Raw genomic sequence first — 15374 nt, forward strand, 5'->3', positions numbered from 1 at the left:
ACCTCGATGCTCTTCGCCACACTCCGCCGGCCCCCCAATCCTCTTTGCCTCTGCCTTAAGGGCAGGCGAAGCCCCCTGCTCCGCTCCTGCTTCTCTGGTCCGATTAGAAGCGGAGCACATCCCTAATGACTAAGGCCTTTGCTAGACCTGGTGGAAAATCCAGGGGGGGGGAGGGGAGAACTCGCATTATGAATAACGTGAGATCTCGCCCTTATTCACACGCGAGCCGCGACGAGTTTTGGAGGAGAGCCATCGTGGCCGCCATTTTGTTTTAGTTTTAAAGCGGCGGCGGCAGCGCAGGAGCCAGGAAAGGTAAGTAGGGTTTTTTTTAAAAAAATTCTCCTTCCCCCTTTTTGCGATCTCCCCCCGGCCCCGTTCTCCTTCCCCAGCCTCCCACCATGTCCAATGCCCCCTCCACCCCCCCCCGCCCATGATCTCCGATCCCCCCACCCACGATCTCCCCACCCTGGCTCCACTCTTCCCCCCATCTCTCCCGCTGGGTCCGCTCTTCCCCCCTTGGCCCCCATCTCTGCCCCCCATGATTCCCCCCCCCAGCCCGATGGAGTGCTGTGCCCAGTGTGTGACTTCTCCCAGCTACTCATAAGTAAGCTGCACTGTGGAGGAACCCAAAAGGGCAGGTTCCCTTGGTTCGCTGAGTGGCGGTCAAAGACTCTCAAGACACAATTTCTCTCATCTTGGAAAAATTTTATTATGAGCAGCCTGCAGTGCTGCAAGGTGGCAAACCCTAGAGGATCTGAAGGACTGCCCACTAGTTGTAGGCAAAGCTAAGATAGGTCACATCCTCAGAAGCAATAACAAAACTTCCTCATATAATAAACCAATCATAACACAGTTTTGCAATAAATAACCAATGATAGACAAGGCATTTATGCATGTACAGAGTGCAGATAATTCTAAGACTTAGAAAAACAATATGTAGATGGGTATTGCAATCCTGGAACATCTGTTCCTTTGTGGTTACTACTCTTCCTGTCCTCGCTGGGAGGTTCACACTCTGACTAATGTGTCAACACCTTGTTGGTTGAGCAAGTATTGCTCAATATATTTTTGGCTACAGTTTGGGTCAAATTGCTATAGAACTTAATTTCTAATAGAAAGGGCTTACATCAAAACAGGGTGGGCACAGACAAAATAGCCCATTCACACATTTCCTTGACACCACCCAGATCAATCACCTGACGTCTGATATAAAAAATGGTTGTCCCCTCCCAGTGTTTAAAATCTCACATCACAATACTACATGCATACTAATCTTTGGGCACAAATGTTTTTAAAAGTGTCTGTTTTGAGGAAGCCTTTTTTTTATTGATTGCACTCCAGACAGCTTCTTTGACATCTTTGTTCCTGATTGTGTATATGAAAGGATTAAGCATTGGGGTGAGAATGGTGTTCAACACCGCAAGTACTCTTGTTAGGCGAGACGAGGAATGGACATTGGGTCTCACATACATGAAGACAAGGGCTCCATACAATATGGACACCACAGTCAGGTGTGATGTACAAGTGGAGAATGCCCTTTTCTGTCCCACAGCTGAAGGAATGTGAAGGATGCTGGAGATGATAAAAATGTAGGACACAATGATGAGGATCAAGGTTGTGATGACAATCAGGACAGAGGACAACAGTCCCAGAGACTCCATGAGGTGAGTATCTGTACAGGCTAGGTTTAAGATGGGACCAATATCACAGTAGAAATGGTCAACAATGTTGGGCCCACAGAAAGGCATCCTCCATACATAGAGAGATGGAAAAAACATAAATATGAATGCTACATACCAGGTAGCCAAGGACATCTGAATGCAAACATGCTTGGTCATAATCATTCGGTATTGAAGTGGCTTGCATATGGCCAAATAGCGGTCAAAGGCCATTGCCGTGAGGATGAAAAGTTCTGTACTCCCCAAGATGAAATGGAAGAAGCCTTGGGCCATACAGCAAGTGAAAGAAATAGTGGTCCGTGTTGTTACTAGCGTCTGTAGCATCTTTGGTACAACGGTTGTGGTGTAGCAGATCTCCAGAAAGGCCAGGTTGCTCAGGAAGATGTACATTGGTGTTTGAAGTCTTGGCTCAATCACCACAATGATGAGGATGAACCCATTCCCTACGATGGTCACCATGTACATGAATAAACCCACCACAAAGAAGACTGTATGCAGTCCACGTAGAAAAGGAATTCCCAGTAGGATAAATTCAGTCACTGTTGATGTATTCATCGCCTCAGTCATAACAAAATTATAATCCTTTGCTGTGGTTTATAAGACATTGAATATTTCAAAATTCCACATAACATAAAACTGCTCTAAAAAAGAAAAGAAAAAGGCAACTAGATTAAGAAGCTGTGTGGTGGTGGTGTAGGGACTACAAAATGTATTCAGATCTTTTGGGGTGGAGTGCCTATTTCATCCGGAAGTTAAAAGATGTTGTGGCATCTATATATTTCCATTTATATGCATAATATTTCAGGAATGACCAAAAGAAAACCAAATGACCAAAAGAATCAATCCAATTTCTTTCCTGGTAGCTTTAAAATAGGATGACCATTTGAAAAGGAGGACAGGGCTCCTGTATCTTTAACAGTTGCATAGAAAAAGAAATTTCAGCAGGTGTCATTTGTATATATGGGGAACCTGGGGAAATTCCCGCTTCATCACAACACTTAAAGCTGCAAGTGCCCTGCCCTCTTTTAAATCTGGTCACTCTAGATTTATTTATTTATTTACTTATTGCATTTCTGTACCACCCAATAGCCGAAGCTCTCTGGGCAGTTTACAAAAGTATAGCTCCTGCAGCTTTAACTGTTGTGATGAAGAGGAAATTTCACCCGCTTCTCCATATATACAAATAACACCTGCTGAAATTTCCATTTCTATACAACTGTTGAAGATACAGGAGCCCTGTCCTCCTTTTCAGATGGTCACCCTATTTAAAAACAATTCCGGGAATTTAGGGTAGGCTGGGAGGTTTTGTTTACCAAAATGAAGCCCACCTTCACCCCATTGGCCCAACATTTAAAAAGCCTATTGGACCATCCCAGCTGCTAGTTCAAGACCAATTCCTGTCCTCTTCTACACCAATCCTTCTTTCTTTCTAAGGATCCTAAGCATACTTACGTGGTGGTAAGTCTGACTGACCTCAATGTGACTTACTTATGAGTAGACCTATATAGGATTGGTCCATATAGCCCACCCTTTCCATTCTGTCTGTCTGTCTGTCTCTCTCTCTCTCTCACACACACACACACACACACGGCTCTACCTCCTCCAGTGGAGAAGGAAAGCAGAAGGAGACTGATCAGAATCAAGGGCTGAAATGTGGAGAAACAACAGAGGATAGGGGAATGCAAAATGAAAAGTAAATAGAGGAGGAAAACACAATGGCAGAATCTACACTCTCCACATACAGTTTTCAAACCATTTTAAAAATGTCATATCCTAATTGGTGTAGATCTGTCCCATCAGTGCTATATGGAAAAAAAATGGAAACATTTAAGTACTGTTAAGCAAGTCTAACGTCATCTTTATAATTTTTTAGACTAGGTTGCAATTTCTAGATTAGATTGCAGTTTGGATGAGGAATGACAGAGAGAGATTTAAAGAACTGTTCAGGCAAATTAATTGATAACATATCAAACAGAGATATCATAGAATAGAAGTGTTGGAAGGGGCCTATAAGGCCACTGAGTCCAACCCTCTGCTCAATGCAGGAATCCACTTTAAAGCACACCTGAAAGATGGCTGTCCAGCTGCCTCTTGAATGCCTCTAGTGTGGGAGAGCCCACAACCTCCCTAGGTAACTGATTCCATTGTCATACTGCTCTAACAATCAGGAAGTTTTTCCTGATGTCCAGCTGGAACCTGGCTTCCTTTAACTTGAGCCCGTTATTCCGTGTCCTGCACTCTGGGAGGATTGAGAAGAGATCCTGGCCCTCCTCTGTGTGACAACCTTTTAAGTATTTGAAGAGTGCTCTCATGTCTCCCCTCAATCTTCTCTTCTCCCGGCTAAACGTGCCCAGTTCTTTCAGTCTCTCCTCATAGGGCTTTGTTTCCAGACCCCTGATCATCCTGGTTGCCCTCCTCTGAACATGCTCCAACTTGAAGTGTGGTGCCCAGAATTGGATGCAATACTCAAGGTGAGGCCTAACCAGGGCCATTTCACACACACACACACAAAGGAGAAGCTTTGTGAGTGTTTAGATTATTATTCTACCATCAAAATTCAACCAACATCAAAGAAATTCTTTCATACTGCATATTAGTATAGTATATACTCATTAGAGGGATAATTACCCAATTATTCCAGTAGTGGCAAACTGCTCAGTTGTCTTGGAGATGAGAAGACAAAAACTGGCAAAATGGGGGTGGGGTAGGAAGGAAGGATACTCTTCAGGGGAAAGTAGGGTACCCTTCAACACATTACAAAGGACTGGTCCTTTTGCTCCCTAAATTTCTGTAGTGAATATTACATTGAAGTAGCATTATTTGCCCAAAATGTTGGTTGATTCTATGGTCCTCATCTTGCACTCCATGGTTGTTGTTTTTTTACAATATCCTAAAGATGCATTGGATATAGACCAACTGAATTTAATTGCAAAAGCTACTCAGTTTCGGTCACCTTCTGTCAGTGCAGATCAACCGGGATGTAAAATCTACTTTATAAAAGATGACATTTGAGTGGATCGTTATTTCATTGGACATTTCACACATGTAGTTTGTTCACCCAGTAATAATATCTCATTAGAAATTTCACCTACAAGAAGTTGTTGATTGCACAGGTCCATCAAGAATAATTACGCTTGGGTAAGATATTTCCTTCTCTTAAATTCTCTCTGCTGAAGTCTCAGAACACTTCAACTGCATATGAATTCCTAAGAGAATGACTCCCATGAAGGTAATACCATTCCATGCCAACGATCAAGATTAATTAACACTATTGTTCTATACATATCTACTCTGTAACTCTGTTCCATTGAATTCCATAGACCTTAATCCAAGGAAAATGGGTCTATGATTACAGCCTTAAGGTGAAACACTGTGCATGTATTGAGGGAGAAAAAAGCTACTAGCCCTGATGGTTGCTATCTCCAGTATTGGAGGCAGTAAGCCTGTGTGCACCAGTGGCTGGGGAACATGGGTGGGAGGGTGCTGCTGCACCATGTCCTGCTTTGTTAGTCCCTGGTTGACAGTTGGTTGGCCATTGTGTGAACAGAGTGCTGGTATAGATGGACCCTCAGACTGGTCCAGCATGGCTCTTCATACATTCTTATGTATTGTAGTGTGATCCTGGCACCTGACAAAGTCCTTTAAAAAAACCAACAACCCATGTCTTTTCAATAGGGTGACCCTATGAAAAGGAGGACAGGGCTCCTGTATCTTTAACAGTTGCATAGAATAGGGAATTTCAGCAGGTGTCGTTTGTATATATGGAGAACCTGGTGAAATTCCCTCTTCATCACAACAGTTAAAGCTGCAGGAGCTATACTAGAGTGACCAGATTTAAAAGAGGGCAGGGCACCTGCAGCTTTAACTGTTGTGATGAAGAGGAAATTTCACCAGGTTCCCCATAGCTACAAATAACACCTGCTGAAATTTCCTTTTCAATACAGCTGTTAAAGATACAGGAGCCCTGTCTTCCTTTTCATATGGTCACCCTAGCTTTAAGCTATTTTTACTCAGTGTGACTGTTCTCATGTCGTATTCATACTCTCCGCCCCCCCCACCCCCCGTCCTTGGGTTTGAAATTTTAAAATTATTTTATGTCTTGTCATAAATTCATTCCAGGGTGGTAAGTCATTAAAATGAATGAGTAAATAAAATGTTTGAGATTATCCTACAAGATGCCTGCTTCCCACCCTGCCAGCATGGCTTGGGCAAGGTGGGGGACATTTGTAGGTGGGAAGGAAGGGGAATAGATGGTGCATGCATGCTCAGTACAAGTGAAGCATTAGGCATGGGCAAGGGAATGCCTGTCATGTCAAGCACATGCCTGTTACTTCACACATGCTGGCAAACTGACACGAGACCCTCACATTGGTGAGATTTCTTTTTATTGAGGACAAGCATAATGGTCACATTCTCCAAACAACATCACTTAAAGCTGAATGTTGGTCGGAAAGCTTTAGGCTTCTTTCCTGATACGATCCTTTAGGCAATCACTCAGGGGGTTAGGGTTAGCCACTATCCTATTTGAGTATCTCCAGATGCTACATACACTGGCACCTCAGAGGACATGGCCAAGACCTAAACAAGATCCCAGGGAGGGGAAAACACTTATGCAACCCACTAATGTGATCCTACAATCCAAATATCACTCCCAAACAGTGCCCCCACTTTCAAAAATACTCCCAAATTCCCAGAGAACCAGCAGCTTCAAGGCCGAGGCAGGGAATGAACAAGCTACTCCCATGTGAAACTCTGGCAGAGATAAGCTTGCAGAGACATTGATATTATCAAACTATTCCTAATAAAACTACCTCTGGCCTTGTACCTATACCTGCCAATGCCTATAAAGGCAAGCCCCACCAGCAACCCAGCCTCTTTTGCTTTCCAGCTCCCATTCTCCCTCCCTATAACCAATATGGGACTAGCTAGTTGTTTCCTTTCGAAGGGCTGAGTAGGAATTCTACCTGCCACAGATTGGCTTTTGTGGACAGGTTTTTCACTAACTACATTTTGGAATTACTTGTTGGTGAAGAGTGACTAAATAGACTGATTGGTATGGACTGGGTTGTGCAGGAATTTTGGGATATTAGAATAGGTATGGTGAGCACTCAATAGCATATTTAAGGTGATTGTCAAGTTCGGAGGCCCTTCTCTTCAGGGGCTGGGTAGCTCTAGTGTCAGGATATGGCTTGCCTTTGGGGACCTTCCTGTATGACATATTCGGAGCTGTGCGGCACTGGGTAGGGGTGATGCAGGGTGTACTCCCTACACTTATATGAAGTGTAGCATAAGAAAGGGGCTGGTTTTACGCTCCTCCTAACTTCGGCAGAGTAGTTCGCCCATGAAGGCAGGCTAAGAAAGGAATGACAGATTCCCACACTTTCACATGCAGATCCAGGGAGGGGTGAAATTCCTGCTTTAAATAAAGAGGTCCTAGATTAGCCCAAGCTCTGGTACCTGTCTTGTTATTTCCACTGTCCCTTCTCCACTTGCAATAACTTTCCTATCTTAGTGGCACCAACTACTGTGAATACTGATGTTTGGCAACTTTGTCCAAAAGGTGTCTCTTCCCCTACATGTTAGACCAACCACAACGCCCAACAATTATATTGTGGTGACATCACCATGGAGCTATGTTGTAGTAGGCATGTCGCTCTCCTCACTCTGCCCCAACCTAACCTTCTATAAAATGTTTGCCACATTTTATAGTGTTCTATAGAGAACACCAAACCCTAATGTGTACCATTTTTAATTCAATGTATTCTTTTGTATTTAACACCCCCTGCAAAGTTGTTAACAATAAACACACCGAAGCGACATTAAAATCATAGTAAATAAAGATTTATACAAAGAAAGCTAATATACAGTTTTGCTCACACTGGTATAAACCACATAGACCACAATGACCTTTCTGTAAAGAAGTATGCAACACTTTATTTGGTTTCTGTACATTACGATTTCTGCATCTTTCAAGGAAAACAAAGGAAAATGTTGTTTTGACACAATTCAAGGAGTCTTAATAATACTAATAAAAATCCAACTGACAGTTCCTCACTCTTCACAAGTGTAGTGATTTTGACCAGAAGACATGAGGAGGTTTAGTGTGTACTTATAAGCCCAGTGTACACACACACACACATACATACATACATACATATATATATATGATCATATTATGCACAAATAAGAACTAGTATAATCAAATATGATAAGCAGCTTCTAGGAGGCTTCAACTTGCTGAAGTAGGCCTCTTTAGTGGAACAACTCTCTGACCTTTCCCTAACCCTGCCAATCAGAGCCTGGTAGCTGCAGTCACTATCTCTTCCCTCTATTCCCAGAGATAAGGGTGCTGTGTATTATTGCATTTCTTAACCTGGGCATTTTCTTCCCTTCACTTGGGAAAGCTTTCCCTGCTAAAGTAAACAGCACGTCACTTCCCAGGGTAGGCCAAAATGACTCAAAGATCTATATAACCTGGGGAAGAGAGGGATTTAGCTGGTATCGCTTTAGGGGGAGTGGCTCTCTGGCCTAAAGAAACTGCTTTGGTCCCCAAGGAGAGGTGTTCCATATGTTGTTGGGGACCTTTGCATACAACCAGGTAGGCAACGGCTGTGTACCCTGGAGGGATGGGAGGTTTCTTTGTTTATTCTTTCTAACTCCATATATCACCTTTTGTGTATTCTAGGGTGACCATATGAAAAGGAGGACAGGGCTCCTGTATCTTTAACAGTTGTATTGAAAAGGGAATTTCAGCAGGTGTCATTTGTATATATGGAGAAGGAAGGAAAGGAACCTCTCGTGCAAGCACTGAGTCATTACTGACTCTTGGAGGGATGCCAGCTTTCACTGATGTTTTCTTGGCAGGCCTTATAGCGGGGTGGTTTGCTGTTGCCTTCCCTGGCTGTTATTACCTTTCCCCCAGCTAACTGGGTACTCATTTTACTGACCTCACGAGGATGGAAGGCTGAGTCACCCTGAGCCGGCTGCCTGAAATCAGCTTCCACTGGGATCTAACTCAGGCTGTGGGAGAGTTTCAGCTGCAGAAACTGCTGCTTTACCGCTCTGCACCACACGAGGCTCTATACATGGAGAACCTGGTGAAATTCCCTCTTCGTCACAACAGTTCAAGCTGCAGGTGCCCTTCCCTCTTTTAAATCTGGTCACTCTAGCATAGCTCCTGCAGCTTTAATTGTTGTGATGAAGAGGGAATTTCACCAGGTTCTCCATATATACAAATGACACCTGCTGAAATGCCGTTTTCTATGCAACTGTTAAAGATACAGGAGCAATGTCCTCCTTTTCATATGGTCACCCTATGTATTCAATAAACTGTTACACTCATCCATTTGTGATCTGAATCATTTTCATCACCGTGGGACCTAAGTTTATGTGGGAACCAGATCAATCAGGCTCCCATAACCCAAGCAATTTCTGGCATAACATAATTCTGTCCATAGTCCACCTTTAAAGTGAGTCCTTAATGTTCCCATTTTACAGCGATAAGACTATGAGTGACTACCCCAAGAAAAGCCTATGTGAGGTCATAGCTACAGTAAACCTGCATGTTAGGATGGCAATATTCTAGATGTATCTCAATAACATGTGTTAATAGTATCTCCCCCTACCTGACGGGCTCTGCTTCACACCATATAACATTTGTCCATTATAAACTCATACATTCAGTGGTTGACCTGACAAAAGTAGCACAGGTATTCTAGTTGTGGGTTTTGTACCTCTCCAGGTAGATCATTCCACTAAAACCAGCCAGATCCAACCCATGCATCATCTTTTCTTTATTTACCATTTGTTGTCTTCAAATATTTTTTTTTCTGGCGAATCCCTTTTTCAATGCATCTTTCACTTCCTTGTTTCTGAGTGTATATATAAAAGGGTTCAGGAGTGGAGTGACCAGTGTATTCAAGAGGGAGACCACTTTGTTCATATTCAGTGAGGCATGGCCTGTGGGCCTGACGTAGATGAAAATGATCGCTCCATACAGCATGATAACTACCACCAAGTGAGCAATACAAGTAGAGAAAGCCTTCTGCCTTCCAGAGGCTGATGGGATCCTCATCACGGTGGAGATGATGAAGATGTATGAAACCACTGTCAACAGGGAATTGCTGAATACGACAACAGTGGCGACAATGAAGATTATCCACTCAATGGGGCGAGTGTCCATGCAAGCCAGTTTCAGCAATGGTCCGACATCACAGTAGAAGTGATTGATGATATTGGGACCACAGAAAGGCAGCCGGAACACCAGAATTGTCTGCACCAAGACAGTCATCAAGCCCCCAAACCATGAGCCACAAGCCAGCTGCACACAAGCCCTGCCACTCATGATAGCATGGTAATGAAGAGGGTGGCAGATGGCCATATAGCGATCATACGCCATGGCGGTGAGAAGGAAAAATTCTGAGGCCCCCAGGAAAAAATGGGAGAATGCTTGGGCTTTGCAACCTGCTAGGCTAATAGATTTTTTTATTGCAAGTAAATTGGCCAAAAGTTTGGGGATCGTTGAGGTCACATAGATGATTCCCAAGAAGGAGAGGTTCCCGAGGAAGAAGTACATTGGCTTGTGGAGAGCACTGTCGTGAACCACGATGGCCACAATGACAATGTTCCCAGTGACAGTCAAAAAGTAGATCATCAAGACTCCCACGAACACCAGAACTCTCACTTTTTGGATGCTGGGGAAACCCAGTAAAATGAATTCAGCCACAACTGTTTGGTTTTCCATCACAACCTGCATGAGAACATAAGAATGGCCATAGTGGATCAGAGGGATGTTTTTATCTAGCTTATCATTCTATGTACTGATATCTAGCTAGCACAGGAATCTGGCCAGGAAGAAAACTCACAGCAGGATCTAATGGCAATATTCACCCCAGCAATTAGTCTTCAATGTGTGTTCTAGGAAGGTCATTTTCCTTTATAAAGTTTATTATAAATAAAACATCTTATTCTGCAGGACAATGAGGTATTCTCATTAGCAGGAAGAGGGCCAAGGATAATACCGTCCTGGTCTCTCTATTCCACTTTAGTCTTTTGTCTTAGGCCTGATCTACACCAAGCAGGACACTGCACTATGAAAGCGGTATATAAAGACAGGAGCCACAGTACTGCTTTATAGTGGTATTGAAGTGCACTGACAACTGTTGGGGCCCATTGACACATACCATATACTGCTTTTATACTGCTACATCCCGCTTGGTATGGCTCCTGCCTTTTATATACTGCTTTCGTACCACTTTCATAGTGCAATATCCTGCTTGGTGTAGATGAGGCCTTAGAAACAAAGAATCATAGAATCACAGAACAGCAGAGTTGGAAGGCGCCTATAAGGCCATTGAGTCCAACCCCCCCCCCACTCAATGCAGAAATCCACCCTAAAGCATACCTGACAGATGGTTGTCCAGCTGCCTCTTGAATGCCTCTAGTGTGGGAGAACCCACAACATCCCTAGGTAACTGATTCCATTGTCATACTGCTCTAACAGTCATAAAGTTTTTCCTAATGTCCAGCCGGAATTTGGCTTCCTGTAACTTGAGCCCGTTATTCTGTGTCCTGAACTCTGGGATGATCGAGAAGAGATCCTGGCCCTCCTCTTTGTGACAACCTTTCAAATATTTGAAGAGTGCTATCAGGTCTCCCCTCAATCTTCTCTTCTCCAGGCTAAACATGCCCAGCTCTTTCAGTCTCTCTTCATAGGGTTTTGTTTCCAGACAAAGCTTATGAAAGACCTGCACTTACACCTTTTACACTTCCCCTCACCTATGACACCTCCCCTCACCTCTTGGACCTTCCCCACCTCTTACACCTCTTATACTTTCCCCCACCTCTTTTATCTTTTGCTCCCTCCCTCACCTCACCCAGTTCATTCTTCTTCCAACAATGTGGTGAATATCTAGAAATTCAGTACATTGTCTAATACAGGGGTGGAGAATCTCAGACCCATGGCCCAAATCCAGCCTACAAATCTGGCCCTTTGGGCGTCCCCAGATGTCCATGTCCACTTCCCCTGGCAGAACTCCTTCCCTCTTGGTGGCTTCCCAAGTTTTTGCACAGTTTCCATTCATTCTAAGAGGTTGGAATGCCTCTCTTAAGTTTAAACTACCCAGAGTAAGAGCTGTAAGCTAAAATATGCTGGAATTTGGGAGAGGTTGTCCCTGCCTCCTTTGCCTTCAGACCCACCAAAGTATTTCTTTGGAGAGGTTCTCCTAAATGGAATTCAGCCCAAAGCTTGGAAGAACTTTGATACCCTTGCTCTAATACATAAAATAAACAATAGGACAAGCTCTTCTCATGGCGATTATAGATTGAATACATACTCAGACACAGTGAAATCAATGGTACTGATGTTCCTGATTTCCGTTCATTAGGAAGCTGCCTTATACACAGTCAGACAGTTAGACCATCATGCCAATGTTGTCAGTATTGTTGACATTAACTGCTATTGACGCTCCAGGTTTCCTGACTGGGGTCTTTCCCAACCCTACCTGGAGAAGCAGAGGTTGATCTTGAGATGTTCTTCACGCTAAGCAGATATTTCTGCACTCTACTTGGTGTACATGATAATGAAATCACAATACCTTCACCACAGGCTCTCTTTAAAGAGCATTTTAAGTTTATGGGAATAAGTATTTCAGTCTTTCCTAATCATTCCACCAGGGAGATGAAATCAGCAGGGTGAGGTGCCGAAGAGACAACATTAAGCCTGTATACACCAGTTACTGGGGAACATGGGTGGGAGGCTGCTGTTGCACCTGTGTCCTGCTTGTGGTTCCCTAGTCGACAGCTGGTTGGCCACTGTGTGAACAGAGCGCTGGGCTAGTTGGACCATTGGTCTGATCCAGCAGGGCTCTTCTGATGTTCTTCTGAGTCTGTATCATGAAGCTGATTGGTGGAAGATTCAGGAGAAATAAAAGGAAGTATTTCTTCACACAGTACATAGTTAAACTATTATATTCACTACCTCAAGATGTGGTGATGGACACCAATTTGGATGGCTTTCAAAGGGGGTTAGATAAATTCCTGGAGGAGAAGGCTATCCATGGCTACTAGTCCTGATGGCTATGTGCTACCTCTAGTATCAGGGTAGTAAGCCTATATACACTAGTTGCTGGGGAAGATGGGTGAGGGGGTGCTGTTGCACCCATGTCCTGCTTGTGGGTCCCTGGTTGATAGCTGGTTGGCCACTGTGTGAACTGAGTGCTAGACTAGAGGTACCCTTGGTCTGATCCAGCAGGGCCCTTCTTTTGTTCAAATAAATAAATAAATGAGACCAAAACATTGCAACCATACTACATTTACTTTTAGAGGCCATAGCCAAGGAAGAGGGAATATTTCAGAGTTTGGCACTGGGAAGACATTGGAATTCACTACAAAATTCACTAAGAAGGCACATTGTTTTAACTGTTTTAACTGCTTTTACTGTTTTCAAAATTATATATTGTTTTAACTTGGTTCATGGTTTAATTTGTTTTTAACTGTGCATATTTATTGTTTTATACTGTATGTTTTTATCTGTATGCCAAACTGAGATCTTAATTATATAGGGCAGGAGACAAATGTTTTAAATAAATAAATAACTTATTTTAATTTATTTTAAATAAATAAATGGCCTTATCAGCCCCTTCCCACTCTGCTGTTATATGATTCTATGATTCTATGAAATAAATAAATAATAAAATTCAATGGCCAGCTCATTAATATAGTCACTACTGCCTGTTTGGTGCATTCTCTTCCCCTCCTTATTGTTTTATTATGATTTTATTAGAATGTAAGCCTATGCGGCAGGGTCTTGCTATTTACTGTTTTACTCTGTACAGCACCATGTACATTGATGGTGCTATATAAATAATAATAATAATAATAATAATAATAATAATAATAATAACAAACCTTTATAAAACGGGACTGGTTGACACTTTGTTTTTAATTCTCCCCCAAATCTTGTTATGAGGTGCTTTTTGAAATTGGAGCAATTAAAAAAAATAGCTGCCAGTATAAAAATAAATAAATAAATAAATAAATATGCTTTTATTGCCACTGACATGGGCTGCCATTACACTGGACAGCCATTGAATATCTGCAGAAAGACATCTCCTGTAAAGGCTGGATTGATCATTCCTCCAGCAGTTCATTTTATTCAATAGGTATGGTGTTGAATACCCCTCCAAAGAAAGTAGTGATTAAAATAATAATAAAAATAGTCTCAGTGTGCTATTCTCTATAAACCTTTTAAAAAAATTAAAAAGCATACCCTGAAGGAACGAATAGATAGATAGATAGATAGATAGATTTCTTTAAAAAATTAAATTAAATTAAAATGCTTTGTTGGAGGGGGGGGGGAAGATGGTTCAATTGAAAGCAGACCCAATAGTTTAAAAGGCATCACATGCTAGTGTGTGGTTGTGGGTGGCTTCAATTCTTCAGGGAGATAATGAGAGTTTAACAGTGCAATATTATTGTATGCCTAACTGGAAGTTAGCCCCATTGAGTTGAATGGGACTTCCTCCAAAGAAAACATGCTGAAGAATGTGCAAAAAATATGCCGAGCAACAAAGTTGTGGGGAGAGGCCATTTCACAAACATGGCTTCCCATCAAATTACTTGATTAATTTCACACATTTTTGGTTGAATCAGAGGCTGAAAAGGGGATAATAAATAGGGGTGTGCACGGACCCCCCGCTCCGCTTCACTTGCAGATCCGCCATTTTCCGGATCGGGCCGCTCCGCCCCGCCCCCGCCCCGCCCACTTCCGCTCCGCTCCGCTCGGAGCTCCGGATCCGGAGCTCCGTTTTCCCCCCCATTAGGCTTCCATTGAAAGCTAAAAAATTATACAACTTTTTTTTGGTTCAAGTTAGAAACCTCACGTTTGGCACCATGACACCTCATGGGGGTATACACACGCACGCCAAGTTTCAAAGCAATCCCATCATCCCCTGATTTTTGGGGAATTTTTGAAAATCGGGCACCCCATTCACACCCCTTTCCATAGCTCCATCAATTTGCACGTTAGAAACCTCAAACACGCCACCATGAAAGCTTATCCAGGGATACATACGCACGCCGAGACTCAAGGCAGTCCCATCATCCCCTGATTTTTGGGGAATTTATGAAAATCCAACACCCCTTTCCATAGCTCCGTCAATTTTGCACGTTAAAAAAACCCCTCAAACTCACCACCATGATAGCTTATCCAAGGCAGTCCCATCATCCCCTGTTTTTTGGCGGGGCTTAAACCTGCAAAATTTGGAACTTCCAAAACTCCAAGTGAGCGCAGGAAGGACTTCTCCCCTGAGTCAAAGCCACACACACACAACATCCCTGTGAGGTGGGCAGGGGAGGAGGGAGGGAAGGCAGGCAGGCATGCAGCTGGCATTTCTGGGGGCATAAGGAAGTGAGCCAAGGATAAGCCAGTAATGCATATAAAATGGAATAAATCAATAAATAAACAAAGGAGGGGTGGAATTAAAAGCAGCAGTGTTGCTCAATAAACAGAAAGAAGAACTTTAAAAAAAAGGCTATATCTGTCTTTTACCAGCAATAGGGGGACGTGCCCGGGGGAGGGGGAAGCAGCTGCCAGTTCAACTCAAGACAGCCACCAACAGCTCTGAGATTAAGAAGTAAAACGCTCACTTCAACTCATAACAGGCATCGCTCCACCACTAAGAAGTAAACGCTCAC

At 43.1% G+C, this 15374-nt stretch overlaps 2 protein-coding genes across 2 annotated transcripts; both read right to left on the minus strand.

The window, feature by feature from the left end:
- Positions 1–1268: 1268 nt before the first annotated feature.
- LOC134405887 (olfactory receptor 6X1-like) lies at positions 1269–2234 on the minus strand. The gene has a single exon (XM_063137144.1). The coding sequence runs from the start codon at positions 2232–2234 to the stop codon at positions 1269–1271; it is 966 nt and encodes a 321-aa protein (XP_062993214.1).
- Positions 2235–9492: 7258 nt separating this feature from the next.
- On the minus strand, positions 9493–10422 carry LOC134405888 (olfactory receptor 6X1-like). Its single transcript, XM_063137145.1, has one exon. It carries the CDS (start codon positions 10420–10422, stop codon positions 9493–9495), a length of 930 nt encoding a protein of 309 aa, XP_062993215.1.
- Between the last annotated feature and the right edge of the window lie 4952 nt (positions 10423–15374).

This window comes from Elgaria multicarinata, chromosome 11 (genome assembly GCF_023053635.1).
Source record: "Elgaria multicarinata webbii isolate HBS135686 ecotype San Diego chromosome 11, rElgMul1.1.pri, whole genome shotgun sequence".
NCBI classification, from domain to species: Eukaryota; Metazoa; Chordata; class Lepidosauria; order Squamata; family Anguidae; genus Elgaria; species Elgaria multicarinata.

Excerpts from the sequence above, each read along its gene's own strand:
- LOC134405887 (XM_063137144.1), bottom strand. The coding sequence starts at position 2,234 with ATGAATACATCAACAGTGACTGAATTTATCCTACTGGGAATTCCTTTT.
- LOC134405888 (XM_063137145.1), bottom strand. The coding sequence starts at position 10,422 with ATGGAAAACCAAACAGTTGTGGCTGAATTCATTTTACTGGGTTTCCCC.